General features: G+C 38.8%; 2 protein-coding genes across 9 annotated transcripts in view; both read left to right on the top strand.

Annotated features, from left to right (window-relative positions):
* Positions 1–92: 92 nt before the first annotated feature.
* LOC307021543 (coiled-coil domain-containing protein 106-like) lies at positions 93–5,627 on the top strand. Its single transcript, XM_079653749.1, has 7 exons — positions 93–299; positions 1,099–1,236; positions 1,915–2,106; positions 2,545–2,691; positions 3,078–3,278; positions 4,328–4,488; positions 4,972–5,627. The coding sequence occupies exons 1-7, from the start codon at positions 260–262 to the stop codon at positions 5,125–5,127; spliced, it is 1,035 nt and encodes a 344-aa protein (XP_079509875.1). The 5' UTR covers positions 93–259; the 3' UTR covers positions 5,128–5,627.
* Positions 5,628–8,033: 2,406 nt separating this feature from the next.
* Positions 8,034–21,056, top strand: part of LOC307023159 (CCR4-NOT transcription complex subunit 3-like) — a 36,793-nt gene continuing 23,770 nt past the window's right edge. For 2 of the 8 annotated variants that reach the window (XM_079656238.1, XM_079656237.1), the window contains exons 1-7: positions 8,036–8,195; positions 10,360–10,422; positions 14,699–14,766; positions 15,177–15,212; positions 15,952–16,026; positions 16,905–16,994; positions 20,509–20,637. In XM_079656238.1, the coding sequence (XP_079512364.1) occupies positions 10,398–10,422; positions 14,699–14,766; positions 15,177–15,212; positions 15,952–16,026; positions 16,905–16,994; positions 20,509–20,637 (423 nt within the window). In that variant the 5' untranslated portion in view covers positions 8,036–8,195; positions 10,360–10,397. Of the gene's footprint in view, positions 8,196–8,316; positions 8,407–10,359; positions 10,423–14,698; positions 14,767–15,176; positions 15,213–15,951; positions 16,027–16,904; positions 16,995–20,508; positions 20,638–21,056 lie in introns of those variants that run through there. The other 6 variants (XM_079656240.1, XM_079656235.1, XM_079656236.1 and 3 more) reach the window with 6 other exon arrangements.

The following is a 21,056-nucleotide window of genomic DNA, read 5'->3' as shown; positions in this document are numbered from 1 at the left end:
GACACAACTTTAAAGCTTTTTTTAATGAGGAAAAACCAGCGTTGTGCGCATGTGCACACATGAGCGTGCTACACCTGTTGGAGCCACTTATAATCAGGTAATTGCTGCTGAAGATGCGGTCTCGCGAATGTTGAGCAGCAGCTGTGTGTCGTTTTCAGGCTGTATTACAGAAGTATAACTGCACATAGCTTTACTGAAGACTAAGTAATAATACCAAGTTTATCACTTATTTCTCACCAGAGCAGCTCGCCTTTCAGTCATGAATCCTCCAACAGACAGAGACGATACGCACCCAACAGGTAACGTTTTAAATGGCGTATCCCCGCCTTGTGCTACGAGCAAAAATGCTACAAGGCGTTGAAGTTACTTTAACACTTAAAATAATAAGCTAAACTCCTCGACTGTCTTTATTTATGCTTTTTGACAATATGGGATGTTGGGTGCATTTATGTGCTAAAAAAATCACTTTCTGTGTCTAAACTGCCGTTATAATTTACTAACGGCTAATTTAGCCTCTAATTTAGCTTTACAGTTTACCCTATGTTCTATGCTATGACTATTTTACTGATGTGCTGCTGTGTTGATTTATTTCAGAGTATAGGTTTCACAGTATTTCGATTTTCAAAGTACTCAAAGTTATAGTTGCAACTTTGTAATGCTTTTTGTGCACTCTTTCCTACTTTGTTCAACCACTGGTGCACATCATTTTACCTTGATATATCAAGTTCTATCTTAATATATAGCCAGCGTATTTTACATTTCACATTTTATGATAACCTTAATACATTATATTTGTGTTACCACCATCTATAACACTATTGATACTGATGTATTGTCTGAGCCATGTACCCATTAAGCTAAAATGCTAATTACCATTCTTTGATCGCAGCACTCAAATGTGTGCATGTTCTACTTTACATCAAGAAAAAATCTATAAGTTTGAAGAAGGGGGACAGTGGTGGGATATGGTCTTTATTTAATTCCCTAAAACTCTGTGGGATGCACTGTTTTCAAATCAACCTGTAAAGAAGAACCAGCGGATCAATCTATCATGATAATAATCTAATAATATTCTGTTGTTTTGTGTGTGTTTCTCAGAGCACTTCACACCCCAACCCACACCCTCAGGAGGGGGAGGGTTGTACCTGGACAGCTATGAAGTCTCTTTTCCTCTGGAGGAGAGTATCGAGAGACCCCCTGCTTATCACCTGAACCAGGGTCAGCCGATGATGGACGGTACGCCACGTCTACTACACATGACCACTGCTTTTCTATTTGTTCCTAGTTTTATAATGAAGCAGCTAACACACAGTGACAGTTCATAGTACAAGTTATTCTACATGTTCCTGTTTTCACACTGCATTCAATAGATGTTTTAAATCTGGTAATTGTTTTAGTACTAATATAGAAAACGAGGGGTAGTTTTTTCAAAGAGACAGTCAACCCTCTTTTAACAAGCATGTTAAAACCCACAGAGATAATTTAAGTTGAGATACAAATGTTTGAAAACATACTTTCCTACCTATACATTCACCAATTACATTGCTTCACCTCTTTTTTTCTTTCAATGTTTTTTTACTTTTATTTTCAGTTTTTCAAATATATTCATGTGTTTCCTCCTCTTTTTTGCTTCTTTACCTTATTTGGTAAAGCAGCTTAGCATAAAATATTCACTACTCTACATATAAGTCAGGAATTAAACAAATTGTAGAAATCAACCTCAAAATGTAAAGTTATTATCGGCTGGTCTTTATTTATGTGCTCAGGATCAATCTTTTGGACAATAAGTGACATTGTTGTACACTACTGCTGTATACATTTATGACCGCAGTTACATTTTCTTGCAACTGGCTCTTTTTTTCACAATAACTTTTGTTTAATAGAGTCTATGGTTTAATGGCTGTTCTCCTGCAGGGCCTGTGGTGCACGAGCCCCCTCACTCCCAGTACAGCCCTTTCATCCTGATCTCTAACCTGCGAGCTCACCTGTACGTCACTCTGGAGAAGAACACTTGGCTGCAGAAGCGCATCGAGGATATGGAGGAGGAACGCAACTTCCTGCGCTGTCAGCTGGACCGATTCATCATCAACATGCGGGGTCCGGAGGGTGAGGAGTCGGCTAACGATTGTTGTATTTAGTTTGTTGTTTTGTTAAAAGGAAGAGTTTTTAAAAATTCATCCACATCAACAAGTGATCAGGTTATGATGAACATAATTATTTATTTCTCTAAATATAATGCAAGGTGTGTTTTTAAAATAACAGATGAGTTAGGATGAATTTCAATTCACCTATGTGTGCAAATATGAATGAAAAATGCAAAATACTAAGATGGGTAAATTATACACGTGAAAACAAATATATATATATAAAAAAATTATGTTATTATTAACACAGATGTTTTAATGCAAAACATTTATCTGCCTAGTTATAAATACTTACAGCTTTAGAACACGAGTGAAATTGGACGGACCTTCTGAGAGCGCAGACTCTTGGACGGTCCCGTCTCCCGAGTTAAGGAGTAACTCTACTCCCCTACAATGACAGATTGGTGTGTAGACCCCCAGCGTGGGGTGAAGGTCCAGCCGGCCAGCCCCCCCTCCCCTCCCTCCCCCATGACCACCCGGTCTGGGATGACCCTGAAGCGTCTGCAGGGAGCGGCCCCTCGGCCCCGCCGCGCCTCTGCCTTCCCCGGTGAGACATTACTGCACCCTATCAAGTTGGTAATATAGGAACTTGCTTTTTTTACACATCTCTGTCAATCTCAAATATAAAATAGAGACTGTCAAAAGATGATGATCAACTAATGGATTAGAAGAAAATCACTCATCCAAGCTATTTTGAAGTCAACTATTCATTATAATAATTACATTACAAACATTTTTCATGCAGAAACAGCAGAAATGACTTTCTTCAGCCACTCGAATATAGCATATAGAGATTTCTCTCTGTACCATCAAATCAAATTCAGTTGGTTTTGGACTGATACAAATATTTTATGAACAAGCTATTAAATGGACCTTGTAAATTGATAGTGTTTCTGCCCTTTACACAAAATTACTTTATTTTCTTTGCTGCAGTGAAGCAGGAATTTCATCTGGATGAGGATCAATTCTACACGGAGGATGAGTTTGTTGAGGAAGAGGAGGAAGAAGAGGAGGAAGAAGATTCGTCGGTGGAGAAGGGCTCAAAGAAGAAGGGCCGAGGGCGAGCCAACGGAGAGCCGAGGATGAAGATGAGGAGGATCTTCAGGATCACCCACGGGAGGGAGAGACAGAGAGGTTAGTGCTATACTATTTGTTAGAAAAATATCACTCGTCACCGGCTTGAGTTTCAAAACAGGACACGTGTATTTATTATCCTTGCAAGAATGGAAGTAGTCATCACACACAGAGTATTTGGTACAACTAGTTCCCAGGACAGTGTCCTTCACTTGCTTGTATACAAGAGAGGGTGTTACAGTCACAAGATGCAGAATACCGGTTCAAAGCAGTATTCTATGCTTAGTTCAGATTAGCTAAGGCAAGCAATAAACATGACGGTCATATGTCTATCTCCATAGAGGCTGAATCATCATGTTAATCGTTGTTACATATCATATGCCTAAAACACTGTGTCCTGATGCTCTTCTAGGTAATCATACATCCGGTTACGTACACAGCTACGTAGGGCCTTTGCTATCAGGTGCTACTCTGAAATACGAAGAGCACATTCAGTATTTTCCCAACACTATCCTGTTACAGCGGAACACCAGTGATTATGTGTTACAATGGCGTTGGCAACCAGAAAGTTACACCAGTAATGACAACTGGATGAGAATGCTGCGTGGGGTCTGGGTACCGTGTTGGCGGGAGGTTGCCACTAGCACCCCCCCCCACCCCCAGCGCGTCACAGTTTCGTTGCTGAGAGAGTGTGTGTGTGTGTGAGGAGCTCCATTTGGACCAATGGGTCCATTTGGGTATGGGCACGTAACTGTACTCAGGAAGAAAACAATGGAAAAAGAGAAATCTCCAACGAGGCGTTCTGGGGCAGCACAGACAGGTCTTTTCTGTGTTAGAGTTTTACTCGCTACAGGGTGTACTTTGAGGGTTTGTGACTCTGCAGACCGTTTACATGCATAAAAACCTTCATAACACACAAGGGGACGGGTAACCAGAAAAGCATGACATGGGACCCTTAATACCCAAATGCACTGTCCTGATGTGTGTCAAACTCCAATCTAAGGAACACTTGGTGTTTAAAGGGTATATCTAAATTAATCATCAAAACTGTAAATCGTTTTCAGTTTTACTTTTGCATTTTCTAACCCTTCCCATTCTTCCTCCTCCAGTTAAAGACCCAGAAGGGGTTATGATTCGCTATAACAAGATCCTTACCACCTACCAGCGGGTGAGGAGCATGTCCAGAGCCTTCCAGGTCCACGGAGTGGACAGGAACACCATGGCCTCCACCTCCCCCATTGCAGAGCTGCTGCTGGTGGCTCCAGAGAAGGTCTGATGCCTTTCAATGTTCCTGTTCATGATACTATGTGTATGCACTCACTAGAAACAAAGTCCATCACCTTGTATTATGCTAACAACCTACAATAACAACATAATGTCAACTGTGTAATCCATAGTGTACATTTTATTACATTTCTGTCTGCTTTTGAGGCATTTTAGGAATGTATTAGATAAAAGGGCTGTCATTAACTGAGGTTTTCATCAGTTATTTAATTTCTGATAGTTGCTAAAGAAAATTACCCCAATTTATACTCTCAAAAAATACTTTGTTAGTTTGTTAGACTGTCTGTGATCAAATTAGAAATGGTAAAAATGCAATACAAATATTTGTCAGCATCTTGTGACCATATTGTCTCAAAGCAACCCAGAATGACCGCAGCAGAATAAGAATAAGAGTTAAACCTGTAGCCAGATTGAAGCGAACTGATTAAAATGTGCGCAAAATAAAGCCAGACTTGTGATGTTCCTGCAGGTGGCGGAGGTCGGGGAGTTTGAGGCTTCGAAGGAGAAGCTTTTGGATTACGCACGGCGGTGCTACAAAACCATGGACGAGCAGACGCATGTGAAGGTCCAGGCCATGAAGAAGACCCACAAGCTGCTGCCCATCTCCTACAGGTTCAGAAACTGAGGGACAGGAGGGGGGACGCTGCAGGAGGCAGGGGGGTTCTATACTAAACTTTACATTTAGATTTGTCATTGCCTTAAAAAGATACAAGACATGTGAGAATGTCAAGATAGATGCCAAGGTACAATATTATTTTAGTTAAAAAAACCTGCTTGATTGATCGTTTGCCTTAATCCAGGAAGGAAGTGAAAGTGGACATTTACAGGAAGACAAAGTATAGTGTGAATTATCCTGTCCTTTTCATTTCCAAGCATTATTTGAAATACTGCAAACTGTTTATATATCAGTCATCAGAGTAAAATATTATTTACAGAACCAAATGGATTGTTTATTTAAATGATGGCATTCATCTTTTTGTTTGTATCAAAAGAAATAAACATGTATTTGCTTTTATTTATTGATTTATTTCTTTGTAAAAATAACAGTACATTTAAAATGTATAATTCTAAAAATAAAAATTTGTTTTGTTCATAATTCTCGTGCCTAAGTTGTATATTTTATGATTTTGCCAGAAGGATCTGCTGATGTAGTATTTGTATTTAGAAAGTTTGAAATGTAGTGGAAGTAAATTCATTTAAATATATAATGGTTCTGGTTTATTTCTGTACACTCGGAACACAATTCATGAAGAGTTTAAATTAAAGTATCAGCATTTTTAGAGCAACATTCAAAGGAGAGTATAATAAATGATACCACCATTACTTAACTCTCATTATTTAACACCAACAATGTATTTATATTTAACATTATAGGCTCTTGTCAATAACATCTTAACATATTGAATATGTATTACTGATCTGAGAAATTAAATGAGACTGGTAGGTTTGGCTTCTTGTTTATAAAAGTAATACTGTAATATGAGTTTTACTATGTAGGCCTACTCTATAGTAACTGGCAGACTGCAGCACCTTCCAGTGGAAGAAGGGAGTAATGCACAGGGAAAATAAACTTCAACAGACTATTTCTGTTCATTAATGATTGCAGTCAGAATTACTATTTGTGGTTGCATTTTTTTATAAGCTTCTAAACATTTGTTTTTTTGTTGTTTACAGTATTTACAGCTTAAACTAGTTTGCATGTCCATCCATATTTCAAATACTACAGTATATTTTTCCTGCAGTTACTTTGCCACTATACGAGCATCAAACCAGGACCTGGTGTGTTCATTTTTATTTTAGACTGTTCACACATGAATGAAGGTGCAATTATTTTGTAATTGCTTGGACGTGTTAAATCCTTTCAGTTCTCCAGAGGTGCACAAGAGCCTAAGTACATACTTTACGAAGAGAGAGAGAGAGAGTGAATTAGAGAGCTGAAAATAATTGTGGGTTGAGATCTAGCTATAACAAAGCAGCTTGTATCCGTCTGCCTGAAAGTCATCATCAATATGAGGCAGCAAATATTTAAATTGAACGCATGTAGCCTTGGTTCAGATGAACAGCTAGGACGTGGTGCAGAACACACTGTACCTTTACCTGCATGAAGTAGCCATGTTGCCCATGTTGTTGGAGTTGAATTTCCTCTTCAACCACCCGGCACTGGCTCAGTCAGTAGGGGCTTGGACTGTGAGCTGTGGGGTCGCCGGTTCAAGTCCCCGACCAGACCTAAAATATGGAATGTGGACTGCTACTTGGAGAGGTCCCAGTTCACCTCCTGCCCTGCTGTGGTGCCCTTGAGCAAGGCACCGGACACCCCCATTGTTCCCCGGGCGCTGTACCATAGCTGCCCACTGCTCCTGGTACTAGGATGGGTTAAATGCAGAGACCAAATGTCACTGTGTGCTGTATGGTCTGCATGTGTGACCATTAAAGTGGGTTTCATCCCTCCCAATTCTATTCTATTCACATCTGAAGTCTTGCTGCTGAAAATATCTTCTCATGTGATTTTCTGAAGACTGGACACTTGATCTTCAACAGTTCCTCATTGTTTAACACTGTATCAGAGTTTTGCAGACAACCATGGCTCGTGGTCAATGTTGTTCCAAAAAATGTCAATCAAAGTTTAAAAATAAATAAATAGAGGGAAATCCCAATCTCTGCAAATAAGTAAACACTTGAAGACATTTAGAATCAAAGGATCAGACAAAAAACATTATAGTAATTATGAATATTAGATGATACCAATTTCAAAAAAAGTATAGGTCAATAAAATACAAAACATAATGTGTTTTTATTGGCTTCTTTTTCATAAGGCTACATATTGCAGTGCCACTTTCAAAATGCAATTATTTGTAGAAATGAGCAAAACTTGGTTTTGAGTCAGTCCATTTTCCAATAAATAAAATTGTCTTTTTAAAAGACTATAAATAATATTAAAAATAATAATATATTATTTTCTTTTTATCACATCACCTTAAACCCCTAAGGCAATGTATTTATCCTTGAAATTGAATAGTTTGACCCGTTTTCCTTCTTAATAAAGTTGATCATGGTATACATTCAATGATCGAAGAAATAACAATAATCTAGTTATAACAATAACAGTTAACAAACGCTTTATAAAATCTCCAAATAGATACAAATATAGTCTAATACAGATTCATTGTAATCAATCATATCCATTATTTGTCTTTTCTATTTTTTTTATTATTTGTTTCCTTGCATAAATCGAGATTGTTGATGAACAAAACGATGTAATCCATATTTCACCATGTGTTATTCAGCTGCTCAGAAAAGGCGGAGATGACCTCAATTTCCCAGCGTACTATGCGGCCGACAGAGGGAAATGGATGGGGGCGTAAACCAAAGTTACCCTTTAACCTTTCCAAACAGTCCAATCAGAGCGAGAGTTATCCAGGAAGTAGTACACTATCTTTTGACTGACAATGAGCGTTGACGAATAAGAGTACGTAAACGGCTTCAGCGGACCAATCACAGATGAGGTAGGCGGTGCTCCTATCCAACAGGGCATCGGAGGAGGAGGTGTTCCTGGTAGCCATCTTGGATGTGCGGAGTGATTGTTTAGCGAGAAGATTTTTTTTTTATTTAGAAAAATAGCCTTTGTACTGAAACGTGGTAGATTTAACGGAGTTGGAAAACCGAGGAAAGAAATCCTAACTCGGGAAAATCCAGGTAAATTCGTCTCAGACTCAAAGATGATGCATTTATTTGCCTCCCCCCTCCTTTCTCTCTTTGCCTCTCTCCCCTCTCCAAATTGTGTCTTCCACATCAGAAAGCTGCAGCCGGTTGGAAGCTGCAGCTCTTCATACTGACAACACATCACCAACTTGTGTGTTTGCGGTTATAAAAACAGAAAAAGCACAACTTCCTCTGCTGAGCCGCGGTGTGTAAACTTTAGTTTGTTTCCAAGTGTGTGTGCTTGGATGTTGGAGCCAACACAGGCTGCTGGTGTCACTAATGATGCCCGCATTGTTTATAAACCGCCCGGGCTAACAAATGTTTGTCCCTCGGTCCGAGAACATGGCTCGGTTGTTCGGCTAGCTAGCACCGACACCAATTTTGTTTTAAGATTTGTCTAAAAAATGCCCATACCCTAAAACTGCCCTCAGATGATTTCAAACTAAATTGGCAAGTATGAGCGTGTGTTAGCAGGATGTAGGGCCTGTGTCCAGATGTGTGCACCTGTTTGGAAAAGTAATGCTAAAGCTAATTTATACTTTATTGGTGTCTGTTGGAGTCACAATAATACAACTATAATTATGTTACTGAACTAGCACATGCAATTTAGCCCTGTGTAAAACAACTTCACATTTTATAGTCCATTTCAAATGTAAATTATATTTTTACTTGCCCTTTGTGTCTTCAGGTTTGTTTTTTATCATTGATACATTTACCGAGTATTTTCTAGATTAATCGATCACTCGTTTGGTCTAAACATGCCCATCTAAATCCAAGGTGAAGTACTAGTTTTGTTAGTCCAGTAAAATTAGGTTTAACATTATATAAACCCGAGAAAAGAACAACATCTCTATGTTAAAATGGTAAGGAAAACAGCAATTTCTGTTATATTTGCAGTAAAAACAATATTATGGTTTAAATAAGCATTTTAATTCTGACCTGGCTTTGAAATCAAAAATGTAAAGTAAGAAATTCATAGTGAGATACATTCCCTTATTATATATTGCAGTATTATTGATATACATCATTTTGATGTCATTATCACATAGGGGTGAATTATATGATTTTTGTTCCTATGTATATATAGACATTTTGGGCACCTTTTTTCAGCTTTTGAGGAGTGACATGATTTAAAATAGCATAAACAAAACTTCAAGGTCAGACTTGAACCGGGGACATGCTCAGGATACCTTAAAATGATCAAAATAAGTGTGTAAGCTTACATATGATATCTATTCTACTCATGGCGATACATACAAGACCATGCAAGGACTACTGAGAACAGAGAAAATATAATGAATTGTTGCAAGGTTTTTTTAGTCTTAAAACATACTACCTTTCTGTCTGGTTAATGCAACCACATTGAAAAATGATATTAAACTACAGCATAACCCCTTCAAGAACCCTTAAGAGTACCCAGGCCACATGTCTGCCTGCATGTAGGAGTAGCTACTTATTATTCTGTTGCACAATGAACTGAAACTATTAAGACTTAAATGGTTGAATTAAAGCTAAATGAAGACAGTGATTCCATGTGAAGAGAGACTTTAAGCTTCACTTGTGCCTTTATCAAGTACAGTCTGAAAACCTGCTGACTCCCAACTATATAATGAAGAAAGTATTTCTATGTAATGTACTCTGTCATACATTTCCTACATTCAATTGTATTTATTGGTCCGGCCCATGTCCATCCCTTCAAATCTGCTGTGAAAATGTATTTGTTCATAACAACTTTGCAGCCAATTGATGCATTCAATGCAACAAGTTCCAACTGTTTTCTGGTGTTGTCTAAAAACATTTAAGTAAAAAGCAGAACGTCACAATGTATCCAAACGACTATGAAAGTGTCCCAGGTAGGATGGTTCATTCAGTTACAGGTAATTCCTCTTGGGTTGTTTTGGAGTATAAAGGTCAATGTTGGTGTCAGAGCGGCGCCTCCATCATCAGGGATTCAGTGCGTTGCCCAAAGACACTTCAGTGCAGCTAACTCTAAAAGATATCCCTTTGTGTCTCCCACTTCTCATCTCTACCTAATCTCTGTCTGTCATTGTAAAGGTTTCCTTGGTGCATATCATTTCATATTCTTGATGTTAATGATCAAAGGTTTAATGAAAACAATAAATACATACATTAACCATTTTTCCTCTGTTTTCTGCAGTAAAAGAAGGCATGAAGACATCATCCTAGTCATCAGTCATGGCCGATAAAAGGAAACTACAAGGTAAGGGTTCCATCCCATCAAACGACTCAACTGATGACAACTAGGAATTGTTGTGTTCTGATTACGTCTCAGGCTGGTTTACCACAAAGGAAACCGTTTACCGTCACAGTGATGGAAAAAGAATTGAACTACAAAATAATAACAGCGTCTGTGATCGGAGAGTCCCCTTATGGCATCTTATGTAAGGGGTAATGTACAGCCTGGATGATTTGAAAAAAACGCTGATAGGGGGACCGGTATCCCAACCACTTATTACACGGCTACCTGCTAAACAAATCAACCACTTGACCCACTATATATACATTTGAAATGATTTTATTGTTTAAAAAACCCTGCAAACGCAACACTGTTGGTTGTACTTCGTAGCAACGGTAAGAACTGAGCAACAGGAGCATCTAAACCGCAGCAGTACTGATCCAGGTTTTCTGCCCACTAACTGTCCAAGACTGTTCACATTTATCTTCCATTACCATTACCAGTCGCTTAACAATGTAATGCTGTGTTCACACCGGACGCGATGCGAATATTCGCTTCGCATTCCAATCGCTCAAGTTTCACCGCGGCTTGCAGTTTGTTTTATCGCGTCATTCAAAACAAACATACCGTTGACAGCCACAACGATGATCTCTTCCATCTTTACAACTGATCAACAGCAGCAAGAAAGAGGGACGTCAGAGGGAATCCCAACGCTGATCAGCTTCCGCGAGAAGGCGTCACGTGAATTTGACGCTCGAGTTGAAAAAATTGAACTCTCGCCTTTGACGCGGCACCTTTCAATCGCGTGATTCACGCCGCGTCCACCGCTTCATGCTCGCCGTCGGAGCGAATTCGTGTCTGTCCGCGTCTCTGCATTGACTTTACATGTAATCGCGTCGCCCCCAAACATCGCATCGCGTCCAGTGTGAACGCAGCATAAGAGCCCTTACCTTGTTCCATTTAGTGCTCACTTCCTGTCTTTTTTCTTCTGCAGATTTCTCTCCCCTCCAGCTCTGTGTATTTAACCTCTCTACTTCTCTTGGGGACAGTTCAGCATCACAAAGTGACATTTGTGTACTCTCTACAATCCTAAACAGACTTATTTCTGCCGGTTCATATGCCTGCACATGGTCCCGTGATCAAAGCGTCCTTAGCAACGGTCTGCTATCGAAAAGAGCAGACCACTGAATGTCCAAATGACCCAATCAGAATCAAGTACTCAACTAAGTCTTGTAATAGAAGAAGGTTACAAAAACAAAAGAGTGTAATCCGCTCATTTGATCCCACCTACTGCGGCTTCGTATTGCATGTTGTGTGATGTGACCTCAGAAGGAAAAGTCTACTTTTATTTTCACACTGCTAGGTTGCATGGCTTATAAACAAAAGTCAAAAGCGCCAACACTTACTTGTTTACTGAGTCGTGTTATCCTGCCAGGTCGTTGGCTCCAGAGAGTCAGAAATACATCTGCTGAAGCTTAAACATGATGGCTTTAGAAGAGCTCCTTGCTACCCTTTATCCTTTTCAAATAAGAGCGAATGAAGAAAAAATGGAATAAGGGCTTCGTAATTCATTAGCAATTGGGATATGATTTGCAGTTTAAGACGGAATGGTCATTTTTGGACAATCATTCACTTACACATGTCATTGAAAACATATTCAAAAAACATAGTGTGATCTTTAAAATAAAAAAAATACTCTCGTTTTTTTATTAGGATCTGTACCAAACAACCTAAAAAAAGGAATGCATGGATTTCCAGTTAAACATTTTAGGGTTATTTTCGGCAGATGAATTGGGTTGTATTCACTTACCCATTAAATGCACCTCGTTATCCTGGAAGGGGACTCAAACGTGTTAGCGTAGCAGTGGAGCTGACTCACGTGCAACAGTTCACAGGACTCGGATGATAACGCACCCTTAGCTTGACTTTCTCACAACAAGCTACATAACCTGACCCACAGCTTTGTGTAAAGACCTTCAGGCTCTGCTGTCAGACACTTTTTCTTAACTTTGATATTATTTTTAACAGACGTTTGTCGCTCCAGGCTGAAAAGCTACTTTTTTGACAGGCCTTATCCCTCCACTGCCAGCATCAGTCATCCCTTCACGTGAGATCCTGTGATGCTCCAACTGTCATGATAAAAACACAACATGTACCTCTATTAAATCATGGAGAAAGATGATCAAGCACCAACTAGGCTCTCTCAAAATGTAATGTATTATTACAGAGGAGGTAGACCTTTATCTAAAAATAACTCACCCTCAGCAGAGTCTTAACATCAAGGCTGTTTAAGGGCAAACTAGAGTTTGTTTGCTCAACTAAGTCTGTTCTTCACTTGTCCAGCAGCTGCATTCAAGTCATGCCAATTGATCAAATAACAATCAGAACAACACAAATACAATAGCAGCAGTATTGACAGGCTACATCTATGGTGTTATGAGTTGGTACGTTTGTCAGTGTCTTGAAAAAGGAACTTATTATCAAACTTGGTTTTAACAACAATTATACATTACATTGCATTTAGCTGACGCTTTTATCCAAAGCGACTTACAATAAGTGCGTTCGACCAAGAAGATACAAACTTGAAGAAAACAGAATCATATAAGTACATCAGGTTTCATAGAGCTAAAACATTTCAAGTGCTACTCAACTGGCTTTAGATAAGCCAGTCCTTTATTAGTATATAAGTGCTTTGTTAGTAATTCTATCGCTCGAAGTGGAGTCTAAAGAGATGAGTTTTCAGTCTGCGCCGGAAGATGTGTAAGCTTTCTGCTGTCCTGATTTCAATGGGGAGCTCATTCCACCATTTTGGAGCCAGGATAGCAAACCCACGTGTTTTTTGCTGATGGGAACACACGTCGGTTTGCTATCCTTATTATTATACACAGATTTATGGTGACAGAAATTCCTAATTTTAATCGGTCCGATTTCCATCACAAAACGTGATCACCATCACATAATGCACCCTCTTACTGTGAAGCCAGAAAACAATATTTCTGTTAGTCAAAACCTGTAGAATGACTCACCATCAGTTGTTAGCAGAGGGAGGTCGTATTAGCATTAATTAAGTGCTCAAGATGTACAGAAAATGTATTGGGTGAAGGTATTGTGATGTACGTAATCAAGGTTTGTTCAAATGTATTCTTGTATGAATCTCATGTTTTAAGGAGATATTTTCGCAACAATATATAATCGATACTAGAGACGTAACAATGACCTGTTTGACTGCCTAAGAGCAAACAGTATGCACATGGTTATTAAGGCGTGGATGTTGAAGTAAATGTAAATAATTGTTCTGTTTTTGGGTTATAGCATGGTTTGGATTCTGGTACCGAGCTTCTCTCTACATTTGAGTTTTCTGGACATCCTACTTCATTGGGGGCAAATTCAACATTTCGGGACTAACTTGGCATTTAAATAATTGAAACTAAAATGACAAACATCTCGATGTAATGCAAACCGCATCCTCCATGATGATGCTACAGTTGAATCCCCCCCTCTCTGAAACAAACTCCACATTAAAACCGTCATGAAGGATTTATGGCAGGTCTGCTGTATTAGACTGCCTTAGTTTGAGCCTGCTAATAAAGCGGGTTCTGCCGAGTGTGCACAGGAGATGTGTTTGTGTGTTCCCTCTCGCTTACAAGCATGATGTTCCTTTTAAGATATGCATGTTTCATGAGGATGTCAAACACAATTTGTAAATGCTCTGCTAATGTGGAGAGTTTGTTGTTTGTGTATGGGTTATATAAAACAGGGGTTGCCTGGTTCGGAAACATTTCCCTAGATTACTTTACCATAAAAATGTAATTACTTACTAAATGTAATTTAGTTTGTATACCTCCTTGCCAATAAGGGGTTGTTTTGGGTTGTCCATCCCAACTAGATGTAACATTCTCTTGAACTTGATTTCCCAGAAAGGTTATATTGAGATTTCTTCTAATTTGGCACAACGTCCATTTGGATTCAAGGATAAACCAAATGGGTTTTCATGGGCATAGGTAAGAGGTCAAGGTCGCTGTGACCTTAGGTCTGGCCAATTATTCTGACCGTGATTTCTCAGAAGCGACTAGCACAAATTTCTTCTAATTTGGCGAACATCCTTGGACTCTAGGATTAGATTTGAGTGTACAAACGTCACTGTATGTTTTTGCCATAACATAAAAATGCATGGGCTAATTATGATCATTTGTACATCATCAAATCTGCTTCTTCTTGAGACTAGCCGTGTGTTTGAAGTTTCTATATTCACTCTCTATTCCCTTCTGTTATTCTGCTCTTCTCTTCTCTTCTCCTGCAGGTGAAATAGATCGATGTCTGAAAAAAGTAGCGGAAGGAGTCGAACAGTTTGAAGACATTTGGCAAAAGGTAAGGAAGCATCATTCTTCAGACTTAAAAATTGATTCATATATTTTCTATTGATTGTTAAGATTGTAAGAGAAAATATTTTTTTGAATTTTTGAATAATGAAAATTGAGCAGAATTATTTCCCATTGCTCGTCAAAAATGTCTGAAAAATATCTGGAACCGGAAGTCTTTAAAATATAAGATAATCGTGGGAAATGTTTTAAAGACTTGGTTAACCAGCATGATTCCACATTGGAGAAGCTGGAGCCAGAGAATATTGGCATAATGATTGATTAACAAAACTGTTATTGATTAAATGTGTGCCAATCAACAACATTTTTGAACCCTTATTGTCTGTATGTTTGTTAAGCTCAGGGAATACAACCCTTGTCATTTCATCTGTGGATTGTACATTTATTTCATTTATTAAGGGCAAGATTTGGAGAAGTGAAGGACATCTATCCAAAGTAAATGTTTTTTTTGAAAATAAAAAAATGTCAGTGTTTTTGAAATTGTTTGTTTTTGCTGCATTAATTGACTCTATTTCCTCATCTACTTCTGAGTTTAATTTCTCTCACCATTGTTGTTGGCCAAGACCAAGGCTGCTACAGTCATAGTAGTTAAAATAATCCTACCACCACCACACCAGGGTGCACATTTCTCCTGATACTGACTATAATCTGAGCTGTTATTAAAGCAGCAGCACAGAGGCACACACTGTAAATCTGCTCTGCTAATGAACAGGCACAATGTGTTGGTGTTTTATATCCCAGTTGCCCTTTTTCCTTCATTATATCCTGTATTTATTGTGCAGCTGTGTTTGTATTTTGCAGTTTTTCGCTAATCACTACAAAGCTAATTGAGTCATAGCGGCTTGTCTTACCCCCAATGTTGTATTTGTATGACTTGTATTGATTTAATAGCTTATTTTATTATACAATTGGTGTGATGTTTATCTTTTTTCTTTAATTAATAGTCACTGTTGCAACCAAGTTAATTTCCCTGCACAGATCAATAGAGTTATGATGACATTAATTGATAGCACAAAGCTAAAGTAAACAACAGAATTGAAAAGTACTTGATTGGCAGACTGATTAGAGTTGTGTCATTATTAATATTTACAGAATATATGAATAAACAAGGACAATAATTGTTTTGTTTATGCACGAGTACTTGTCTGACCCTCCGGTTTGTTTTCCTCCTCAGCTTCACAATGCAGCAAACGCAAATCAGAAGGAGAAATATGAAGCAGACCTCAAGAAAGAGATTAAAAAGCTACAGGTAAAGGCAGAGAGAAAAACACTTCTTCTCCCACAAAATGACCCGTTTCATTTCCTTTTCTTCTGCATGGCTCCACGGTGAATGAAGAATGAAAAAAAGAGAAAGGTCTTTGTGAATTTAAGTAAATTGAGCTACGTTTAACAAAAGCAAAACAATATCGAAACATTTCCTAGCAACTCATGCAGAATATTCCACGTCTCACGTGTATTTTGGACTCATCCAGGTGAGAAGCCCGCCTTTTACCACTGGATTACTGAGACTTCTTTTGAGTTGTCATTTTGATGCGGTATCCATTTATTGAAATCATCAAGACCTTTCTCTATTTATGATTCTTCATTCACCCTTTAAGAAAACATGCCATACAGAAATTGAGATAAAACAACGTGACCATTTTGTGGGTTAAGAATACCATTAAACCAATTACCAAAATAGATGATTTAATTTCCTTTTTATCCAATACTCACTTTATATTTTCCACCATTTTCATTGGATATTCAGATAAAGATAACACCAGGTGTTTGAGGTTTATTTCAGCCAGAATGAGCAGGTTGAGGTCTGGTGTGTGTCCAGCGTTCACCATGGAATTGGAAAAAAAAACTAATTTGTTTGCTGATATCGATTTTTGACCTGCCCCCACATAGAGGTGTGTGTGCGTGCTGCTAGAGTCAAGGATTAAATATCATCATGGTCAGCCAGAGGGTTACCATGAGGACCAAACTCCAAGCCAAGCATGTTTGCAGCGTGTAGACACCAAGTTCACCGTCCGTGACTGCTGGGGACGAGTCTCTGCATGTATTCACTCGTGTACCTGTCTCTCTCTCCGTCTCCCCCCCTGCTGTGTTCCTCTCCCTCTTCTCCTTCTTCTTCTGCTCCCCTAGCGTCTTCGAGACCAGATCAAGACGTGGGTGGCTTCCAACGAGATCAAAGACAAAAGACAGCTAGTAGAGAACCGCAAACTCATAGAAACGGTGAGTAGGACACAATATGTTCATTATCACACTCCCTGCAGGAGACATGGAGACTCTGAACTAAAAGAAAACTGTGTTTGACATTCTCCAGGTCATATAAACGATTAGGAATGACTGATATCCTATCTAGGACAATTACAAGAACTCTTTCATTGATCAGCCTTTTGTTTACCAATTTACCAAAATATATTAGCCAATATAATATGGTGTGTTATACAGGTCCCTGAAATGTTTATTTTATTGTAAAATTCATCAACCAAAAATGTTATTTTTGAAGTTTTAAAGCTCAGTCTGGACCTTGGAAACAGCAAAGTTATTCCAGTTTCACTGCGATGTTTTACCTGTGCAGTATGTTGACCTGATCTCCATATCTGTTTACTTTGGTATATCAATGCAGAATGTTGGTACATTTTGGAATCAGAAAGGTTTGGTTTCCATTTGAGGTCCTTTTAGTTTGAGTGGGCTCTGTCTGAATGCTTTTTTCCACCTGGAAAAGAAGCCAGACACATTTGCCAAAATGCAATCTATGAACTCATTGGCTATCATCTAATGACAATTTGCCTTTTTTTGTAGTTACATGTATCTGCATTCATATTAAGATACAGGGTTTTTTCTAAACCAAGGTAACGGGCGCTTCACCTTCTTACTTTCGGCATGAGCCCTCATACCAAAGTGCAGATTTTTGCCGTGACATTTTAAAATTATGCCAGAAAACAATATTTCTGTTTGCAAAAAACATTAAAATTACCGTCAGACGACATAGACAGCTTTGTTTTTATGGAGCTCAGACGTCGCGTTGTAGTTTATGTCCGCGGCGCCACCTTGTATACGGACGCCATGTTCTCGCCATAATTGACATATCTTATATACTTATAAGATATATACTTATATATATATATATATATATATATAAATATAAGTTCAGCGTCCTCCTTATTTTTCTAGAAAACCGTCTAGAATGAGAATTCAACATACAGGTATAACTGGACTTTAAAGAATGAGCAGCGCATGGGAGAGGAAGTCTTAGCTTTGGTCTTTTTAGCAAACAATAATATCATGCTATATTATATTTCTCAATGACACTTTTTGTTTTCAGTTTTTTGTGAAGAATAGAGTGGTGCAGTTACGAGTCCTAAAACCCGGAAGTGAGTTAGCATTTTACCACTACGTGTTGTTCTCTCGTCTCAGAGTCAATGGGATTTCTCCATAGGATTTTGGAAAATAGCTGGAAATAAGGTCTGTGGTTGACACACATTTAAGAGACGGATCACGTTTTGTTCTACGACATTAAATCCATCAGCAGTGACCCCACTGGTGATTTGTGAAGAGTTGACGTGTCTGAAAAACGATGTTTGTTAACAAGTGGCTGAATAGGACTACAGAAGTCGTCGAGGACGTTGTACGTCATTACACCGAACACGTAAACACTCCCGCTAAGTTTGTTTAACCCGCTCTGTTCTGCTTGAAAGCAAGTACCTGCCTCCTGCAAACTGTTAAAACAAACGCTTCAACTTGTACAATTTTGAATCTGTATTTTTGAATATGGATCTTAAGTGATGTTGAAGTCGTGCGACCCTGCTGTACTCGGCTGTAGTTCGTTTATAGCAGAACGTTAGCATTTTGCTTCTGGCGATTAGATTTATGATTCGAAAATGATAAGTAGGGTAGACATGGGAACATCATCAGGCTGAACAAAACGTGCATTTATCAAACAGGTTCGTTTTCCACAGACCTTATTTCCAGCTATTTTCCAAAATCCTATGGAGAAATCCCAGTGCTGTTTTGTCGAGGGAACTCATGCGCAGTTTACTTCCGGGTAAATACGTCATCCAACCACCACTCTATTGTCTTCAGAAAGAAAGAGTCAGTAGTTGTTTTCTCCATTGAGAAACTGCATTCAACTTCTGTTAAATCTGTCAAGTCATTTTCACAGCTAAAATATCAAATGCATCCATTGGAATGTTTTAAATCACTTCTACAATACATTTCCCAATAGGCTTCCATTAACCCTATATCCTATAGTAGTCCTATAAAGTAGTTCCTATTATAGTCATATTTTTTATGTTCACATACATCTATTAGATAAAAGCTTCCCCTACAACTCGCACTAAAGCAAATTCATGAATTCTACATATTGTGGGTCTTAAAATGAGAAAAAGCCAAAGGGATTGGACGGTAAATCTGCAGTATATCATGTATAATACAATGAATCAATAAATCATCCCTGGCTTTGCTCCAGTGCTTTTCTTTACTTTTCTTTTGAGTTTTTATCATCAAGGACTGAAGATGTTGCCAAAATAATTTCTCAGAAAGCCTTTAAAGGAAGACCTACACACAGGAGAGGCTCATCACAGCGTTCTTCACAGAGAGCTGGGTAACATGGCAGCAGGTCCGATACTGAACACCTGTTCTTTAGCGTAGCTCCCCCCCACGAGCCCTGATGAGGGTTATTGAGTGGCCTGAATGTGAGCCACCTGCCCTCACAATGAGAGACGCAGCCCCTCGCCAGCTCCCTCTGAACTCCATGAGTTGGTTTTCATCCCAAAGCCGCTCTTCAGGACTTCCTGTGGTTTAGTCGGTCGATCTGAAATGACACGCCCTGCAGGAAGCAGCCGGGGTTTGCTCCAAACATTTTGTCATGACACGGAAAAAGGAACATCAGACTTTACTACACATAGATACAGATGTACAGAATAACTATTACATTTAGAGTTGTCCTAAGGGTCTTCTTAATGAAAAACTAGGGGGGGTTTACTTCCTTATTTCCCCAAGTTTTAGTGTTTACATTTTTTGCAATTGGTCCAATTTCAGTGAGAGCGCTGCAATGTAATACTATCGGGCAATTCCCCATCGTTAATATCGGTCCACTAAAAGTTCTTGTTTTTCCCACTGACGCAAAAGTGTTTGACAACATTATGAAAGGGACCCTACAGAGACACTTCTCCAACTCTCACTCATGTTCTGTTGTCTTCCGGTAACATTTCAGAATAAGACTTCTTCTCCTCGAGCAAAAACGGGTTAGGCACCATAACAAACATAAAGCACAACTTTGTGTTTGTCTTTAGGGTGCTTTCGTTAAGTTGTCAGACAAGAACAACCTGAGCCTTTCAGCATCGAAAAACTCAGCCACAATAACTCAGGAAGTCAGGGTCCAGGTTTAAGGATGCAGAAGTTACACTTTAAGTCCTCAGTCCATCAGTTTTTATTGATTTTAATCACTGGCTTTACTAGCTATTCGATTTGCTCCTATTGTGCCACTTCCATTAATTATTGCTGATTTCTCCAAATGAAAAGCTCTATCTTAGCTAAGATTATTAAAACGACAGATACTTTTATAAAAATCTGATATTTCCTATATTTTTGTCTGTAAAGCTCAATATAAAGTAGATTTCTCTTCATATTCCTTATTCTTGTATCAAAAGATCTGCTGTGACCTTTTCTGCTCCTAGATTTTAATGACTGTTTTCAATCATGATTTGTTTGTCTTTTTGTCTCCATTTGTGTCTGCCTGCAGCAAATGGAGCGGTTCAAAATAGTGGAGAGAGAAACCAAGACGAAGGCGTACTCTAAAGAAGGGCTGGGTCTGGCCCAGAAGGTGGACCCCGCCCAGAAGGAGAAGGAGGAGGTCGGCACGTGGCTAACGGTGAGGATAGAATAGAATCTTTTATTGTCATTATACAGGTACAATGAGATAGTAGAACTGGACCTCAATGTACCCACTTTAATGCAACTAAAGGACACTGTATCTTTAAAAGAAGAGAGGCGACTTCACTCGTAACTAGTGCTGGGTTTTTTAACAAAACCTGGAACTGAAAGTAAAATACAAGTGGAAAATAGACAAAACACTGTCTTAACTTTCACGAAGACTGAAAACCGTATTAACCAGCAGCCTCTTGCATGAATACATGGCAGCTGGTAATGGTTCCTACATAGACTTAACTCGTTTGAAAACCATGGTGAGGTATTAGGACATACCGTAATGTGAAGGGAGAGTTACTCATTTATAGCGTAAATATGTTTTTCTAAAGTCCAAACATTGAATTGATAAACCCATAAAACAAA

This window comes from Notothenia rossii, assembly GCF_949606895.1.
Source record: "Notothenia rossii genome assembly, chromosome: 10".
In the NCBI taxonomy this organism is placed as follows: domain Eukaryota; kingdom Metazoa; phylum Chordata; class Actinopteri; order Perciformes; family Nototheniidae; genus Notothenia; species Notothenia rossii.
This window is presented reverse-complemented; position numbering and strand designations above follow the sequence as displayed.